The 16,675-nt window shown below is 45.3% G+C and overlaps 1 protein-coding gene across 1 annotated transcript in view; it reads left to right on the top strand.

The window, feature by feature from the left end:
• The window catches only part of LOC104513781 (alpha-N-acetylgalactosaminide alpha-2,6-sialyltransferase 5-like), a gene marked incomplete at its 5' end in the record, with an annotated part of 16,910 nt that extends 2,963 nt beyond the window's left edge, over positions 1–13,947 (top strand). The window contains 3 exons of the mRNA XM_010157244.1: positions 553–962; positions 6,397–6,504; positions 13,716–13,947. Coding sequence (XP_010155546.1) covers positions 553–962; positions 6,397–6,504; positions 13,716–13,947 — 750 coding nt within the window. The remainder of the gene's footprint in view (positions 1–552; positions 963–6,396; positions 6,505–13,715) is intronic.
• Positions 13,948–16,675: the final 2,728 nt, after the last annotated feature.

The raw sequence follows: 16,675 nt of genomic DNA, 5'->3' as shown, positions 1-16,675 counted from the left end.
GCTGAACCACAAAGGAGGTACAAGAGCATCGCAGTGGTTACGACACCAACCTGGAGATGGGGTGGAAGGATTGGACCAGGGTATAACTGTTTTCCCTTAGCAAAATGTCCTGACCCCAAGGTTGAAAAGCTACTCGCACCTGTGCTTACAAGGACTTACAACTGACTGTGTCCTCCAAAAAAAAAAATGGAAGAGGAAGAATCAAAAATACTCCAATTATAGCTCATTTATGGCAAGTGGAAGAAGTACAGTGCTATGCAGCTGGGAACAGTATAGGAGCTGTTGTGATTACTGTATGTGATGCAGCAGTGGGAAGGAGGATTTAAACCACAGAGTAACTTTAAGGGCTGTACACCTCTCCCTCGTTTTCCCCATCTACAGATGCACAGGTACTGTGTCCCCAGTTACTTGGGCAGACTGTTGGGCGAGATTTATGTAAAGTTCTCCTGAGATTTTTGCTGTAAAATACGCCATGTACATGTAAAACGCAGTTGTCACGTAGCGATCGGGAAGGTGTTTACAGCTAATTTTGAACTGTGTATGTCTTTGCAGCCTCTAAAAATGCACTGCAAGAGTTGTGCGTTGGTCACCAGCTCTGGACACCTTCTGGGAAGCAAACAAGGTGACAGAATTGATGAGACGGAGTGCGTAATACGGATGAATGATGCACCTACGCGGGGTTATGGGAGAGACGTGGGAAACAAAACGAGCCTTCGAGTCATTGCACACTCCAGTATCCAGAGGATTTTGCGCAATCGCAATGAACTCTTAAATATGAGCCACGGTGCTGTGTTTATCTTCTGGGGTCCCAGCAGCTACATGAGAAGAGATGGCAAAGGCTTGGTGTATAATAACCTGCAGCTGATGAACCAGATACTGCCTCAGTTAAAAGCATATATGATTTCTCGCCACAAGATGCTTCAGTTTGATGACCTGTTTAAACGGGAAACCGGGAAAGACAGGTGAGAACTTATGTGGATACATTTGGGGGATGTCATGCAGTAGTAAAATAATGTAGTTTATATGCACCAATTTCAGATCTGCCCAGAGGGACCATCACACCCATTAAATCCTCTGCCTCAGGAGTTGTAATATAGTACAACATGCCAAATAATATCACTTGTAACATAAGTAAAAAAAAAGGCATCAAAATAATTTGTATGGAGTGTTGCCTCATCAACTTAGAATATGAGAATCTGGATGTGCTGTTTATACAGCCAAGGAGGCAGGAGCTGTTTAAATCTCACTTTGGGGTAATATACCTGAAAGTTTTTTTTACTGATTCTGAAAAATCAGAATGGATAGGTTATGTTTTCTTATAGAGGAAATGCCACCATTCCGTGAGTTATAATAGCTGTTTATTGAATTTAAGTGTTCTTGGAACACTGCAGCTGTAAAGCTTCTTGTAAAACAAATAAGCATTAGTCATACCTTAGGTGCTTCAGAACAGTTCATCTTGCATTTCCAACTGCGAAAAAGGAAGTTATGATGATAGTTACGTCTTCATGAGACTGTTTATGACTTGTAGGCTGATCTTCAAATCAAATTTTTAGTAAGTGACCCACTGCAGGACTTGAGAATTTTCACATATAATGTTTGAAAATGGGCATTTAAAGCAAAGACTTCCTAGCAAGAAATAAATTTCTTTTTAATGAACTCCTATTTTTTACTTATTAAATATGCTGCTGTACAAATGGAACAGGGTCCCCACTAAGGTACAAATGAAGAGGCAGCGACTCATGGTGAGATTTTCCAGCTTCACTACACACCAAAGCTGGGAGCTTGGCTCAGTCTTTTTCTGGTCAGGGAGGACTCCGGAGGCACAGACTTTGTTTTCTGGGCTGCACAACAAAGGCAGAACCAGTGTTAGAGGAACCTGTTGTATGCTGATGGCAGCCCTACCATTGCTTCACATTTGAGCCCACGTGGTTTGCCTGCAGAGCTCCGTTCAGTGACAGTGGCTCAGACTAGGTGTCTGCGTTCCCGAGTGACTCCCACCGACACTAGAGCACACAGTACTCGGTCGGCTTCTTACCATTAAAGGGCTTGTTCTCTTCATCCTCAAATTGGTGCCTCTGGGTCTCTGCCAGGGATTCTGCCTCTGCCAGAATGAGAAGGAAGGATAACAAGGGGAGATAGCCCGCCAGTTCTGGTGTGTTACGGTCTTTTCCAGGTTTGTTCACCTAGACTGGAGCTGAGTGAGAATATGAATTAAGCGTGTGCACCCTTCAGAAGTGCAGAGGTTTATCTGCACGCCCCGTATGCACAAAGGCGTGGAAGTTCAGAGCGCAGTAGCTGCAGGGTAACGCAGGCCAGCACCAGCCCTAAGGGTCAGCCCCTGTACACAGGGAGTGCATGCGGTCACCTCCTTCCCTGCATTACTCTCAGTGTAAGACCACACGCAGTCCCCGATTTTGTGGCGTGGTCTGGCCAGTTCTGCCCTGGGGATCCAGGGTCCCGTCCCTTTCCTGACGCTTGCTGTGCAGTAGCAGGCAGGCTGCTCTTCCTGGTTCTGCGTCAGCCACCCGGAGCAGGAGGCCTACAGCTGTGCACGGGGTGAGAGACGTTCCTTTTCTGCACAGGTACCAGGCTCAGCCCTGGCTCCTGAAATGCCTAAGGCATTTGAGACATCACTGACATTATAACAAGTTTATAGTGGACTCAGTCATGGGCACCCTGAGCTCCCAGTGTGACCCAAGGGCACTTCGATGTTAGGAAAATTCAGCCTCCTGAAGAGGTCCTGTTGCTTTTAAGAAGCTGCAGGCTCTGCTGTGTATTAACCGCTCCTTTAGAGGGCACATACAGCATACTTGAAGGACTAAGAAGATTAAAACCGGAGATGAAAATATATGAATAGGCAGCACAGAAAAAAGAGAGGGAAGATGAAAAGAAACATGGGTAGGAAGGAATTTGTGAGGGAAGAAAATTTATGTAGCTGTGGGGGCAGGAGCAGAACATTGTACAGCCCAGAATGTTGCTGTTCCCTGGGAGGTTTCTGCTGAGCTCTTGACATTAGTGCCTGCAAAAAACAAAGGACGGAGAGAGAAGCCTGATTGCAAGGTTGCAATAATCAAACCATTCATTTCTGTCTTGAAAATGATGAGAAAAATGTAATTGGATGCATTGTGCTTTTTGAAAAAAAAGCTGATTTTGAAATGAAGGGAAACCTTCAGAAAACATTGCCAGTTAAATAGTATGGTGAATGACAATGGCTGCAGAGCAATATACCTGGTATTACAAAGTAACTGTACTTGAAAATAACTTTATAATTGAATAAGGGTACATTAAGAAAATATGATTCAGAACCAATATTATAGTAATTAGATAAAGGAAGCATAAATTAAATAACTGCAGGAAGAGTATTTCCATAGAGATTATAAATGAGATTTTGGTGGAGCAGAAAGGCCTTTAATTGTAATTTAGTGTGCACTACAGAATTATCAGCACAGTGTGTTAGTTCATCATATAAAAGAATATCTGATAATTTCCCCTAATAAGCACATGACAGTTCTTCATATTCTTTCATTACAGCTGATTAGGTATAAAAACAGTATTCTTTTGTTGGACTCTTGTTCAGATCTTTTATGAAAAGGCATGACATTGTAACCGTTTCTATGCTGTTGTCCTACAGACATGGTATTTAAAAAGAGGCCAAAGTGGTACTTCAGTAAGTTTTAAAATCTTTATTCCGTTGTTTAGCTTTTAAGCTACTTTATTTAAATTCTGTTATCCTCCTGTGTATTGCAAACATTAAATTATAGTGTAAGTGTGCGTAAGCAAAAAGAAACCCACCCAGCAGACAGCCTGGCTGGGTTGCCTGACCTGTGCAAAGCCCAGCCGCATTCAGAACTGCTCCCTCAGTTCTGGAACGTAAGGACTTGGGCACCTAAAATGCTGCCCTTGTGCAAGCTCCAAAGTCCGCTCAGCATGAACAAGCTCCTGAATTACCTAGTGATCCACAGGCTCAGAAACTCTCAAGCGGTGAGAAAGCAGATTTTTTTTATGCTTTTCCCCAGCTTTCCTAATAATTTTGAGCCAAAAATTATTATTTACTGGTTTGTACTGCTGCAGTGCCTGAAGGCCCCTGCTGAGCTTAGGACCCAGCTATGACATTATGACAAATTTCACCACCCCTCCAAGCTTAAAGCGCAAATTCAGAAAATAAATAAGGCCCCATAATTGGAACTAATGAGATGCTTAAATCATGTTATTCGCCTAATGCTAGCTTAGCCTGAAAGTCTGTATGTCAGGAGCAGTAAAAGTGTACGTGTCAGGAGTTCATACCTTACCAGGTGACCTGCAAAGGACAGGACAAATCACCTGGGCTCCCCAGCATCCTTCTGGCAGTTTTTGGTTAAAGAATCCCCTTACGTTTAGTGCCTTTTAAGCAGCCGGTGTCGATACCACCACTCCTGTTTTATTTTGCAATAGCCTGATTTCCCTTTCACTGAGGAAACAGGAAACCCCGGTACAAGGCATTCCTCAATCTGACAGTGCTCCGAACATCTCCCTCCTTCTGCCCCGTAGCTGACCTGCTTGGAAGCAACTTGTTCAGCCCTGGCTTGGGAAGCTGGGCGGTGGATTGCAGATCGGTGAGGCTGGCGCTTGCTTGCTGTGGCTGTTGTGGCTTCCTGGATCCAGGACTGTTGTGCCTTCTGCTATCCCTGGGTCAGCTGCCAAAGATGGCCTCGTAGTGCTCCGAACATCTCCCTCCTTCTGCCCCGTAGCTGACCTGCTTGGAAGCAACTTGTTCAGCCCTGGCTTGGGAAGCTGGGCGGTGGATTGCAGATCGGTGAGGCTGGCGCTTGCTTGCTGTGGCTGTTGTGGCTTCCTGGATCCAGGACTGTTGTGCCTTCTGCTATCCCTGGGTCAGCTGCCAAAGATGGCCTCGTGTTCTCTGCTGTGCTTTTGGGGGTGGGGGGGTGTGTCACAAAATTTTGCAGGTGTCAGGCTGATGTACGTGTGGTGGAACGGGGGTGAAGGAGGGTCCGTGTTAGCACAGTGTGACACAGCACGCAGGCCATCCAGCCTGTGCTTGCTCTCACAGTGCCTCAGCTTTAAGAGTCCCTTGACAGGCGTCATCAGGAATCCGAGGCCTTTTTGGGATGCAGATGACACAAGCTTGAACTGCTTCCTGTGGGAGTTTTCCATCTGAGTGAGGAGCCATTAGGGAGACCTGCCATCTCCTTCTGTAACAGTACTTGAAAGGAGACCTTTGAGTGAACTTGTTTTCTCCGGAGCAAATACGCCATGGTGTGCCTCCAGTTCTGAGAGGTGCCTGACTTGGTGCTGCAGGGCTGCCCTGAAACAGGCATCTCAGCACCTCCAAGACGTGCTCCTCACTGGCACTTCCCTGAGCTTCCTGTTCCAAGACTGCCAGCTCCCCCCAGGCAAAGGGACAGTGCAGGAGCTTAACACGGGACTGGGGCTTTCGGTGCACGTACCAGGCAACCAGTAACCATCGCAGTGCCCGGCTCGCGCGCACTGAACAGCAGCGACAGGCAGAGGCTAGGAAGAGGAAACGTGACTGTTACTGGTTTGCCGGTAAGAACCTGTGATGCAGCAAAATTTAAGCACAGCTTGTAAATCTCTCACATCTGTGAGCAGGTACATGGAGATACCTAGTCTAGTGGAAGGTGTCCCTGCCCATGGCAGGGGGGTTGGAACTGGATGATCTTTAAGGTCCCTTCCAACCCAAACCATTCTGTGATTCTATGATATCTCCTATCCTGTGTAAGTAGTGCTGGATCAGTTGTGCTTCTCCCAAACGCCTCCCAGCCTGCAGAGGGGCCAGGAAAGGCGCTGCTGCACTCTCGCTCACACTCAGAGGTCCCCCCTGCAGGGATGGGACTGGGGGCAGGCAGAGGGGTAGCACCTAGGACGAAGGTTTCCCAGGCTGCCTAGTAGAAACCAAATCCTAGACGGGGTGGGAGGAAAGGTGGTTAGACCACGTGCTTGAGGCCAGACCTCGCTCCAGCAGACGGGCTGCTCCGTGCCGTGGGAGGCAGCATTTTAAGCCCTCTTCATGCTCCGTGGCATCTTCCTGAGCACTTAGTGTGTAAGCAAGCTCTATTAGGTGATTATAGATGTGTATAGATTAGTAGCAGAAGAATATAGGATGTGAAGTTTCACTGACTTAAGGTAAACTTAGCAAAAGGTCAGCTAAACATTAACATCGCTGTGCCCAAAATTAATTGCAGCAAGGGTAGTTTCAGCGTGGGTTAGTGCACTGGCAGAAGACACTAGCAAAATCATTAAAAGATGAATGAGCAAAGTAGTCTTGGTTGCCCAATTTTCATAACCTTTCACAAGAACAAACAAAATGCCCAGAAATTGCTTCAGATATCTCAAGAATTATTTGTCAGCCTAGAAACTTAATTATGTTTTTGCTTTCAGGAAGATATCCAACACTTGGCTTAGCACGGGCTGGTTCACAATGACTATCGCATTAGAGCTCTGTGACAGGATAAATGTTTATGGCATGGTGCCACCGGATTTCTGCAGGTAGGATTTATTTTGGAACCATTATTAGCCAACGAGGTTGAACGTTACAGATAAATATCTGAATCTTTATTTTTTTTTCCTCTCTTTGCAACGTCTTCAGTCCTCTTAAAGCAATTAATTAACATGTCCCAAGACCTGATTCTGAAAACAACAAACAGCATTTAATTATGTTATATAAAATATTTAAAAAATTTTGTAATGTGGGAGAATTAATCCATCTTGTTGGTGTCTTCTAGTCTCTGAATATTTATCAGCTAAAAGTAATGCAGTAATTGGCATGAAATTAATCTGAAAAAAGGAATACTGGAAAACATTACTTTTGTTTTTAAAGTTTCCTCCCCACTTAACAGAGGAACAGAGTTCTCACAGTAACTAGTTTCTAAATTGAACTTTCAAATTAAGGTGGTTGTATCTCTGTCACATGAATCCCAATCTTCCAGTAAACTAGCTTCCTGAATAATCCCCACCAACAGAAACCCAGAATTTGAACCTGCGGAATAAGAGATCAGTGCTGTAATCACCCAGTTGGGTCACGCAGGGGGATGTGGGCCACAAGTGGCAGAAGCAGCACACAAATCCTGTCACTGGAAGCTACGTGAGCCCCTTCCCGCCGTCGTAGCGAGTATCAGCACGTGCTGCGCTGCGCCTCCAGCCACGCTCCGGCCCAGCGTGCTGGTCAGACTTCCCTGCTGTGGTCAGTGCTAGAGGGGGGCAGTCTTGGGGACTTCTGGTGCTGGACCAAAATCATGCTTAGCCACCTGATGCAAAGCACTGATCCAGTATAAATTCATAGAGTTTTACATCAGCAATCCTTCTGCTGGCTGAAGTGTCCCCTGCCCATCCGTTACTAGTCCTAGCGCTCTGGCCTTTCCGTTCGATGTGGTTGCGTGCCCACAGCTAGTCCTGATCCCGTCGCACTGCGGGGTGACCCAGCAGCGCAGCGAGCTGGTACTGGCAGTCTGGAACGTTTCATCACCTGCTCACAAATCCCTTTCACCAAGAAGTACTCACTTGAATTCCCTGTTGCAACTTTAGCGACCTCACTGAAGTCTGCTTCGCGGACCAGATCAAGATGCCTTTCAGGGGCAGGGGGAGCAAGGCTGCAGTGACAGGTTAGCTCATCTGTCAGAGAACAGGACTGCTTTGACTTTCTTCTGAGCACTGAAAAAGATCCGGCAGGAATCTCCATTTGTCCTGGGCACACAGTAGAAATCCCGGAAGAAATTACAGTATGAAATGTCAGCACTAAATTCCACTTTGTAAGAATTTCTACAAATTATAACAAAACACTGATGATAAATTCTGTAATGTGCTGCCAGATTTCATCACGAATTCTCCGAGGAAAATAACAAACTAGATCAGGTATTCCAGACAACATAAATACCTTCCACAGCACAGCATTCCGGCTCCCCTGTCGTTTCAGCTGGCCAAGACACTTCAGTAAGCGGCTGGTCGGGCTTACCCCAGAAGTGGCTGTGTTCCAGTGGCACATGAACGTGATGCTGAACTAAACTGATGAGCCAAAAATGCAGAAGACAGCAATTCACTGTAAAGCAGTGCTCAATCCTAACTTTTCAGGCAAAGTCAGATTTGAATACATAGACTTCATTTAAAAAAACAAAAAAAACCCCAAAACCAAACAAAAAACCCCACCAAAAACCACACAACTGTTTTTAAGAGAGGCTGAAATTGTCACTGAGAAAGGCTTTCATAGGGTTGATACACCGACATCAAATGGATATACTATTAAATTATAACACAAGAAAGGCTGTAATCAGTCCTACATTGATAGATGCAATAGTGCTTACAGCCTACATGAAAAATCTTAACATAAATGTACACTTGCCTGGTCATTAAAAGGGAAAAGGTCATTTCTTAATCAAAAGAACATAAAGGGTCTTCACCTCAGGTTTATTTCCGGAAAACCAAAGGGGAGAACTGTACTTGCCATGCCTGGAAGAAGCTGCCTGTGGAGATCTATGCAAGGAAGCTCTTGCCATAAATGCAGTTAAACCACCTTCGTTGGCTCTTCAGCCATTCATTAGGAAGCTAAACAGCACTTCCTCTCAGAGAAATAAGACAGCAAAATGGAATAGCAGAAATAAAGAAATATTCTGTGATTTTAAGCCAGATTTCCTGGTTTTCAGGCTGAAAAAAATACAAATCTATCATTTAAAAAAGAAAAAGGGGAAAATAAAACAATAAAAAAACCCACTCCACCTCTCATGTGTGTGAACCAATACAGGTACTTTATCCTGTGCAACTACAGAATCATTAAGATTTAAAAAAAAAACCCAACACTTCTATTCAGAGTTAATACCATCAAATTTACAACTTTAGCAGATACCCATTATTTTTTAAGTATTAATTTGTGGAGTAAGTAATGAGTGTGGGTGATCACTGTCATGGAACTAAATTAGTATCACATCTGTAACGTGAAGGACATCTCAAAGGTATCGTGAATATCATACTGTTGATTCTGCTACAAATTATTAGCTTAAGATCATTAACCAAATTGCTTCCCACCCATGCAGGAAAAATAGTCTAGTGAAGGAGTCTGGAGTACAGACTAGAAGATTTGTCACTATTAATTGCAACAACGTGTTTTAGATTCATTTCTATTTACTGTCACTGGACATTGATTTTTATAGCTGAACGGGAATTGATGACCTGATTATTATACATTTCTAGGGCTTTACAGCAAAGCTGTATGTAATACCAAATCCCTTGCTCTGCTGCAGATGTATGCTGTAGCAAGGGTTAATGGCTTTGGTGCCGCTCTCGTGCTGTTAAATACATCTGACTTGCACATTCTAGAGTAAGATGAAAGCTTGCGCTTCCGTGCACGCCGCAGAGGTTCTGGAGAGCGTGCGCACCTCGCGCTCTCGTCACAAGACAGACAAGCCATCCTGCTGCGCGCTTTCCGGTGCCCAGGGATCTAATCCTAGCCTTTGCTGGAGCAAACCAGCACCCCAGATGGGAAGCATTCCCTCTCTGAGCTCCCTCTGGCAGCCTGCCGTGTGCACAGGGCTCACTCCTGAACAGGGACATGGGTTTTCCTCTCGCCTCCCTGCATCAGCGGCCAGAGCGGGGTGCAGGGGTAGCACCACCATGCCCGAAGCACTGCGGTGCAGCCGCCTGCCTTCCTGCCTGCTCTGCAGCGGTGGGACGAAGGCCGACGAGCCTCGCTGCGGGTTGTAGGAACTCCAGTCCCTGTCCACCCGAGTATCAGCAGCAGCGAGTGGTTGGTTCCTTGCAGCTGTCTCCGGGTGCTCAGGCACACAAGGACAACTTTGTGAGAAGAGCCCTCTCTAACACTCCTCTTCATGGGCCTTCTGAACTCACAGAAAAACTCAAAGCTTAATTCTGAGCCTTAGTTAACTAATATGAATAATTTTTGCTCCAATTATGCAGCTAGATCATTTTTCTTTAAGAATCCTCATTTGACTGCCGGGCCATTTCCCATCAGTGATAATTTGCCTGAAAATTGGCATTTGAAACTCTTTTAATTTATTCCTTTGGGTACAGCTTTTAAATCTACTATTTTCTTACCTACCTCTCTCCACTTTCAATTGCTTTAAATCAAGTGCAGAGTGGCAGCTGTTGCTGGTTACATTTCCTGGGGCTTCCGAGGGCCTTGGCGGAGGAAGGGGCGCGCACCATGTGGGGGACAGTCCTGCCCTTTGGTCCGTACGCCTGGACCTCACCTCATTACCTTAATAACCAAATGCATAAATGCCTTTGGAAACAGGGCTAGTGTGGAGGTCAAGGAAATGGAATCCTGGGAACAGAAGGCAAAACATTATCCAGAAATCTTCACAGGCCTGGCACAGCACCTTGCCCATCACTCAACATGCTAATGACACTCCATTCACCCTCCCAAAATATGAATTATTCTACAAAGCGTATAAGTACCTACAGTTTAGTGGGTTGATTCTTTACAGTTCTTCACTGATAAAGGAAGAGGTTGCCCAGAATGTGATGTGGGATGGCCTTGTTTTTCTGCCTTGTTTCTTTTGAGGCAAACACTCTTCGCTGTATTTTCAGCTTTCGCTGTGGGTGGATACCATCTGTGGGAAAATGTGCACTGAAGTGGCAAACAGTAGATGACTGACGTTGGGTGTGAGCGCTTAGCCGGTTGCTGTGCTGGCAGGCTGTGAGGCAGGAAGTACGGTGTATTTTACAGAGGAACTTCCCTAGATTCCTCCCAGCTGTGAGATTAATATGCATGCGGTCTGACAAAATACTGATTAATGTCCAGTATCAGTCAGTGATAAAACAGCATCTGTTTTAATGTTAATAAATGAGGTGGCAAGCAATTTCCGTATAGAAATTACTCATGCATTTCATTTGCTGGTGACACAAGCTAATTGCAGAGTTAGAAGATAACACAGTACAGTTAATTTGGGTTACGGTGTCGTTACTCAAGCCAGAGTTCAAATCCAGACCTTACCAGCATGCAGTCTGGGAGAATCCAGAACTCCCACGAAAGGAGGAAGACTTCAGACAAAACGCCCTAGGTACCTAGCTGCCTAAATCCAAAGGAAAACATCTGGGATTTAGCCTCAGTCGGCAGCAGAGTAGTGCTGGAGAGGGCTAAAGCCACCAGCGTTTTCATTTCTGCATTGAATTCCCCTCCGGTTCAGCCAGCAGACCTGCACACAAGCCTTGAGAGCACCCGTCAGGGGACGCCCGAACCCAGCAGGGTGCCCAGACTGCGCTCCTCCGCCCCTCGCCTGCCAGGCCCCGCACAGCACGTCGTTCTGCACCGGCCAAAACGTAGGGACCCAGTACAGCCTGGAGCTAAGGGCATCCGCTTAGCATATGCTGCTGTTAGCTCCGGAGCCTTCGATGTAATGTAGAATCCCTGTCTTCCAAAGGGAAATCCACTACTAAAACATCCCCCGGTAGGAGAGAAAGCCCTTACTGGGAGGTACAGACGTCAGAGAGGTAACGGAAGAGTAACCCTAGGTAAATATGAGTTAGCAGAGTGAGGGGGAAGGAGGACCACTCAGCAAGCCTTCTCTCCTTCCTCTCCCCATCTGATCCACCTACCTCCTTACCTGTATACTTGGGGAGAAAAGAAATGGAGCAGCGTTCCTATAGATCCTCCGTGAGAAACCTGACTGCAGCTACCACTGTCAGCCACGGCTGCTCTCCACGTATGGCAGGGGGACGGGGAAGAGACATACAGCGATGAATTTCCTGCTCTTTGCTCTTCAGTTCATGCTCTGCACGCTCAGGCCTTCCTATGGAAGGGGTGGGGTGGGGGAGGGAGGATCCCACCAAATCCACCCAATGTGTGGGGGCCAGCAGCTCCCTTGGCAGGACTGGGCCCTGAGCAGTTCACCTGTTTCCACTATGACTGCAGTTGTTCAAAGCCTGTTGGAGAGATGATTTCAGCTTTACTAATCCTAACTTGAAAGCAGTAAATACCCACCAAGCACTACAGCTTACCCGCGAGAGCACAAGGGTAAAACCCAGCTGCAGTGCAGAAAGGAAGAGCAGCCTGAGAGGCAGAGGTCTATTTGGGTAGTAGTTCTGAATAAAAAATAAATTACATTAAAATGTATCCTGTAAGATTCACAGGATGTATCCTATATGATTCATTTACAACATTGTAATAACAGGATATCAAAAAAGTATGTGAAAAAATTAATTGAAGATTGAGATTGAACAGTTGTAGCTAAAAAAAAAAATACATTTCTATATAAAAGGTATTTTTTACATTACAAATGTGTTTTCTGTAGGTGAGGTATTGAAGGATCTCTTTTCTCTCTTATGTACTCCAGTGAGAATATATTTAGTAAATTTAGAATCCATCTTATGCTAGAAATGGAATTTTATTGTTATTCTGGTCTTGTAAGATTGATCACCGTGCTGTTTTACCAGGAAGCTAGATTGATTGAATTAAAACGTTAATCTGCAGTACAAATGGAAAGCAGCAGCAATATCCTACCTTGCCACTGCACACACAATATGGATAATGGTAAAATAAGAAAAATTAGAGGATTGCGTGGGTGACAGAATTACACAGTAAAAGTAATGACCAGGACAGAATACTGACAGATTGTGGATGCATGCAATTGAAAGGGAGTTTAAATATTAGCTCTTCAAAATGAAAATAATCAACTCTGAATTAGAGCTGACAGCCCTGAATCTGCATGAGATTTTCTACTAGGGTCCTGTCCAGCTCCGGCCTTAACATGGAGCAGTTCCAAGGCTTCACTAAATGGCAACATTTGGATTAACTTTTCCGCCACAACACGCTAGTTCGTCGGTAGCAGCTGGGGAGATGGGTACACTTGGGTTACACCGTGGTGTAAGCTGTAGTCAGCCCAGAACGTCTGTGCCCAAAGGAACAGCACGATGGGTGCAGTTTAGTGTTGAGAATAAAAAAAAAGGAGGATGACTCGCTCCGGCTGACTAGCAGTACAGCATGCATGTGTCTTCTATGGAACGTAACATCAAAACACTGATGTTAGAACTGCTAAAATGAACCTTATCCTAAACATCTAATCCGTCCTTCGGGTGCCCTGTGTGTCCCTGCGCGAGTACTGCATCTCCTGCTGCTTAATGCCGATGGCCTCAGCAGGTCAGACGGACACTGTGGGCGACCGGTTTTCATTTTTAGCTTAGATACCTGAAAGTTGCCATCGTAAAATCAAAAAAGAACTTATCTGTGCCACACACGTTTGACTGGAAACGCAGCACCGGCAGACTGTATCGCCGACCCGGCCTGCAGAGAGGGGCGTTGAAGTTGTGCGCTCAGGACCTCACGCAGGGAACGTTCAACTGAGCTGACGTGACACAAAACCACCTCCCCTCTCTCTGCCCCTTCCCCCACTTCGGTCAGTACCTCTGCAAGGCTTTTTACAAATCACAGCCTAGACACAAATCTCTTCTAAGCAGTTTGCTTCAGATTTCAGAGGAATGGCACAGCCCTGCAGCACTCTTCCCTGGTTTTGAGCTACTGCTGTCCTTTATTTAACTGGGAGGAGGGGATTAAAGGAGAGCAATAGGAAGAGCAAAAAAAACACCTTTGCCCTAGTCTGATGTATTAAATATGCAAGAAAGATACAACTACCTAGAAATCTGGTTTAGCTAGGAGAAAAAGTGGATTTGAGCCCATCAGCTTATTAAAGATAGCATCTTTTCAATCAGTAAAAAAAGAACATCTGAGGCTTCCATCTATTTTCTTTCTTCCACAGGGATCCTAATCATCTTTCAGTACCTTATCATTACTACGAACCTTTGGGACCTGATGAATGCACAATGTACATGTCCCACGAGCGGGGACGAAAGGGCAGTCATCATCGCTTCATCACAGAGAAAAGAGTGTTTGAGAACTGGGCACGGACATTCAACATTCACTTCTTCCAGCCAGACTGGAAACCAGAACCGCTCGCTGCAGGTCACCCTGAGGTTCAAGGGGTGGTCTGAGGGATGAACGCAGAGGACCGCAATCACGTCGCCCGCCGTGTCGGCCTTCGGGGTGTTGGACCTTGTGGGACAGCAAAGCAAGCGGGAGGCGAGGGGTAGCGGGAGCTGACAGCTGCGGCGGGGATGCTGTGACGAAGGAGCGAAGCCTCCCAAGAGTACTTTTTGTCGAACTGAGTATTAATCCAGTATACATAGCCTTTTTTGGCCATCTGACTTCCTGTATGTGTATGTGGTTTGTGAAAAACAATTCGAATATCATTAACGGGATGGTTAATTCATTATAGTTTTTTAAAGTACAACGCCACTGAATTTTCATAGTGAAAACTTACGGTATTTATTTAATGGAGGTTTTTATGCAACCTAGGCCAGTATTTTTCTAATTCACAGTTACGTGGTTGTTTATCTTTCATAATCTTTCAAATCCAAAACTAATATTGCTGATGGTTTGAAAGGCCTAGCTTTTTATTTATAAAATTTGTTGGGAAAATATGATTCTATATAGCATGTAATTAATATTTGATCTGGAAATGTTGCATTTCTTTTTAAAATTTTGGGCTCTCTTCCAGCCTAAAGCCCTTTAACGGCAAGAATAGTCCCATGTGCAGATCTAGTGAACTTCACGTTCTGACTTCTCATCTTAATATGAAAACGGTAGTGAAAATTCTGTTTGATAGTAATGTGCGTTTGCTGCTGTGCTATCAAGCTGCTGGTTTTTAATCAGGGGTGGGAGGAAGGAGGGCAAAGCTTATCCAAAAAACTCGCTGCCTATAGCAGCATGCTTTCGATGTAGCTAAGGCTAAAGTGTTCTGTCTTGCCTCTTGTCACCCTGCAAGAGGCTGAAGGAGCAACCCTCCTGAGGCAACAGACCACAAACCAGGCAGCGACGGTTTGAAACGACGCGACCAAATTTCTGAAATCCAGGAGTCACAGCGCCAGGTACTACCGTACCAGCCATAGTAGCCAAAAAGATGACAGCACTGCACCTGCGAAAAGCCCTGCCTTCCACTGTTCATCGCTGATCTTGGAGACCCTGGATCGCACTGAAACTGGGATGTGAAAAGGGTTCCACGGAATTATGCCCTGGAGAAGAGCGGAGTTAGAGCTGGCATCCTTCTGTGAAGTACATGCAGATGGCAGGTCCCTGCAAGCCAAGGGGGCGGGCAGTGCTGCTGCTGTATGTGGAACCTCACGGTGTGAGTTACTGGGTTACGTTGGGCTTGTGAATAAAGAAGATTTCAGTTACAGTACTATTCTCCCTTTTGCCTCACAAATATTAAATCTTTAATTTCTTCAAAGTAATCAGCAGCAGTAATTATTGCATGAAACGCTGTACCTCAGGTGACGAAAGGTGTCTCATGAGACAAACATGAAAGCTAGAACAAAGGTACCACCTTAAAACATCGAAATCCAAGAAGCTGAACCTCAGAGGCGGTATGTAGAACTGGGACCAAACTCACTGTCATTTAAACCCACTTTATAACCCACGGTTTTCCGCTCTCCCACACCGGATGGCAGTAGCTGCAGCTGCCCCACGGATACCCCGAACCTTTGGGGACAGGGTGAACCGCCCTGTCAGGGGCAAAGCAGGGTGGCCCGAACTGCAGGTCTCCAAGAGCCGCTCTCCTTGCTGCACCCTCCCCACTATGGAAGAGCAAGAAACCATAACCTGTTTTGCCTTAGAAGTTTTCTTCGGGTCTTCTTCCTGGTACGCACCACTTGGCAAACAAACGGAAGGCAATCTGCTCTTGCCGGTTGCTTCCAACCTGTCTCTTGTCAGCTGATGTTTCACTCTCCCTCCTTCTCTGTGTTTTATTCCTTCCAGTTTATTTCATTCTGCAGAAAATTGAATGGATTTGGAACTGATGGTAATTAGAACACCCCTTCCGGCATGTGCCCTGGGACGTGTATCCAGCATATATAGCTCAAATTGATGAACTATGTCAAACTGATTCACAGATCATCTCTAATGTGACTGCGAGAGACGGTACAGATCACAGTAGGTCCTCTGACACCACCATCCTTTTGTTATTTCATTAGTGATACCAAAACAAAAAGCTCTTGTCATTCTAAAAGAGAGCTCCTAGTTTTGCCACTAATCGAGGGCTGCAGGGTGTGTATGCTGTTTGATGTGTTAAAGCAGATCAGTTTAGAATAGATTACACTGATGGACTTTCAGTAATCGGTAGAAACACGGGGACTTGCCAGACTGTTGTGCTCCACGCGCTTGTTTCCTGACTGCGAGACTGGTCAGTATCAGGAAGATCAGATGAAGCGTTAAGACTATGAAGACAAAACATGGTTTAACTGACATTAGATCGCCTGACTTCTAGCAGAGGGAAGCCATGGACTGTAAATAACTCCCTCTTCAGTTTTGGCTAATAACAACTTATTACCTTTTGAACAAACCAACCCCAAACTCACTTTAGTCTCACTGGCTTCCTGTGGGGTTTCAGCAAGTTCCTCCAGCTACTTAGAACTAGTATGAGGGAGTATTTTCTGAGAGTTAAGTCACTCCTGTATATATAAAACCCTGCAGAAGGAATGTGACGATGCCAAGGAGGCTGCAAGTTTTAAATAGAGCTGATCACACAGATTTAGATGCAATGTAAATCCAGTCTGAAAAGCACAAGTTTTAAGAGTGCAAGAGAAAGGTAAATAATTTTTAAGAGTGCTGCGATTTTAATTTACAAATTACTGATGTATTTTTTCTACAAAAGCATGATTTTTG

This window comes from Eurypyga helias, unplaced genomic scaffold (assembly GCF_000690775.1).
Source record: "Eurypyga helias isolate BGI_N326 unplaced genomic scaffold, ASM69077v1 scaffold31988, whole genome shotgun sequence".
NCBI classification, from domain to species: Eukaryota; Metazoa; Chordata; class Aves; order Eurypygiformes; family Eurypygidae; genus Eurypyga; species Eurypyga helias.
This window is presented reverse-complemented; position numbering and strand designations above follow the sequence as displayed.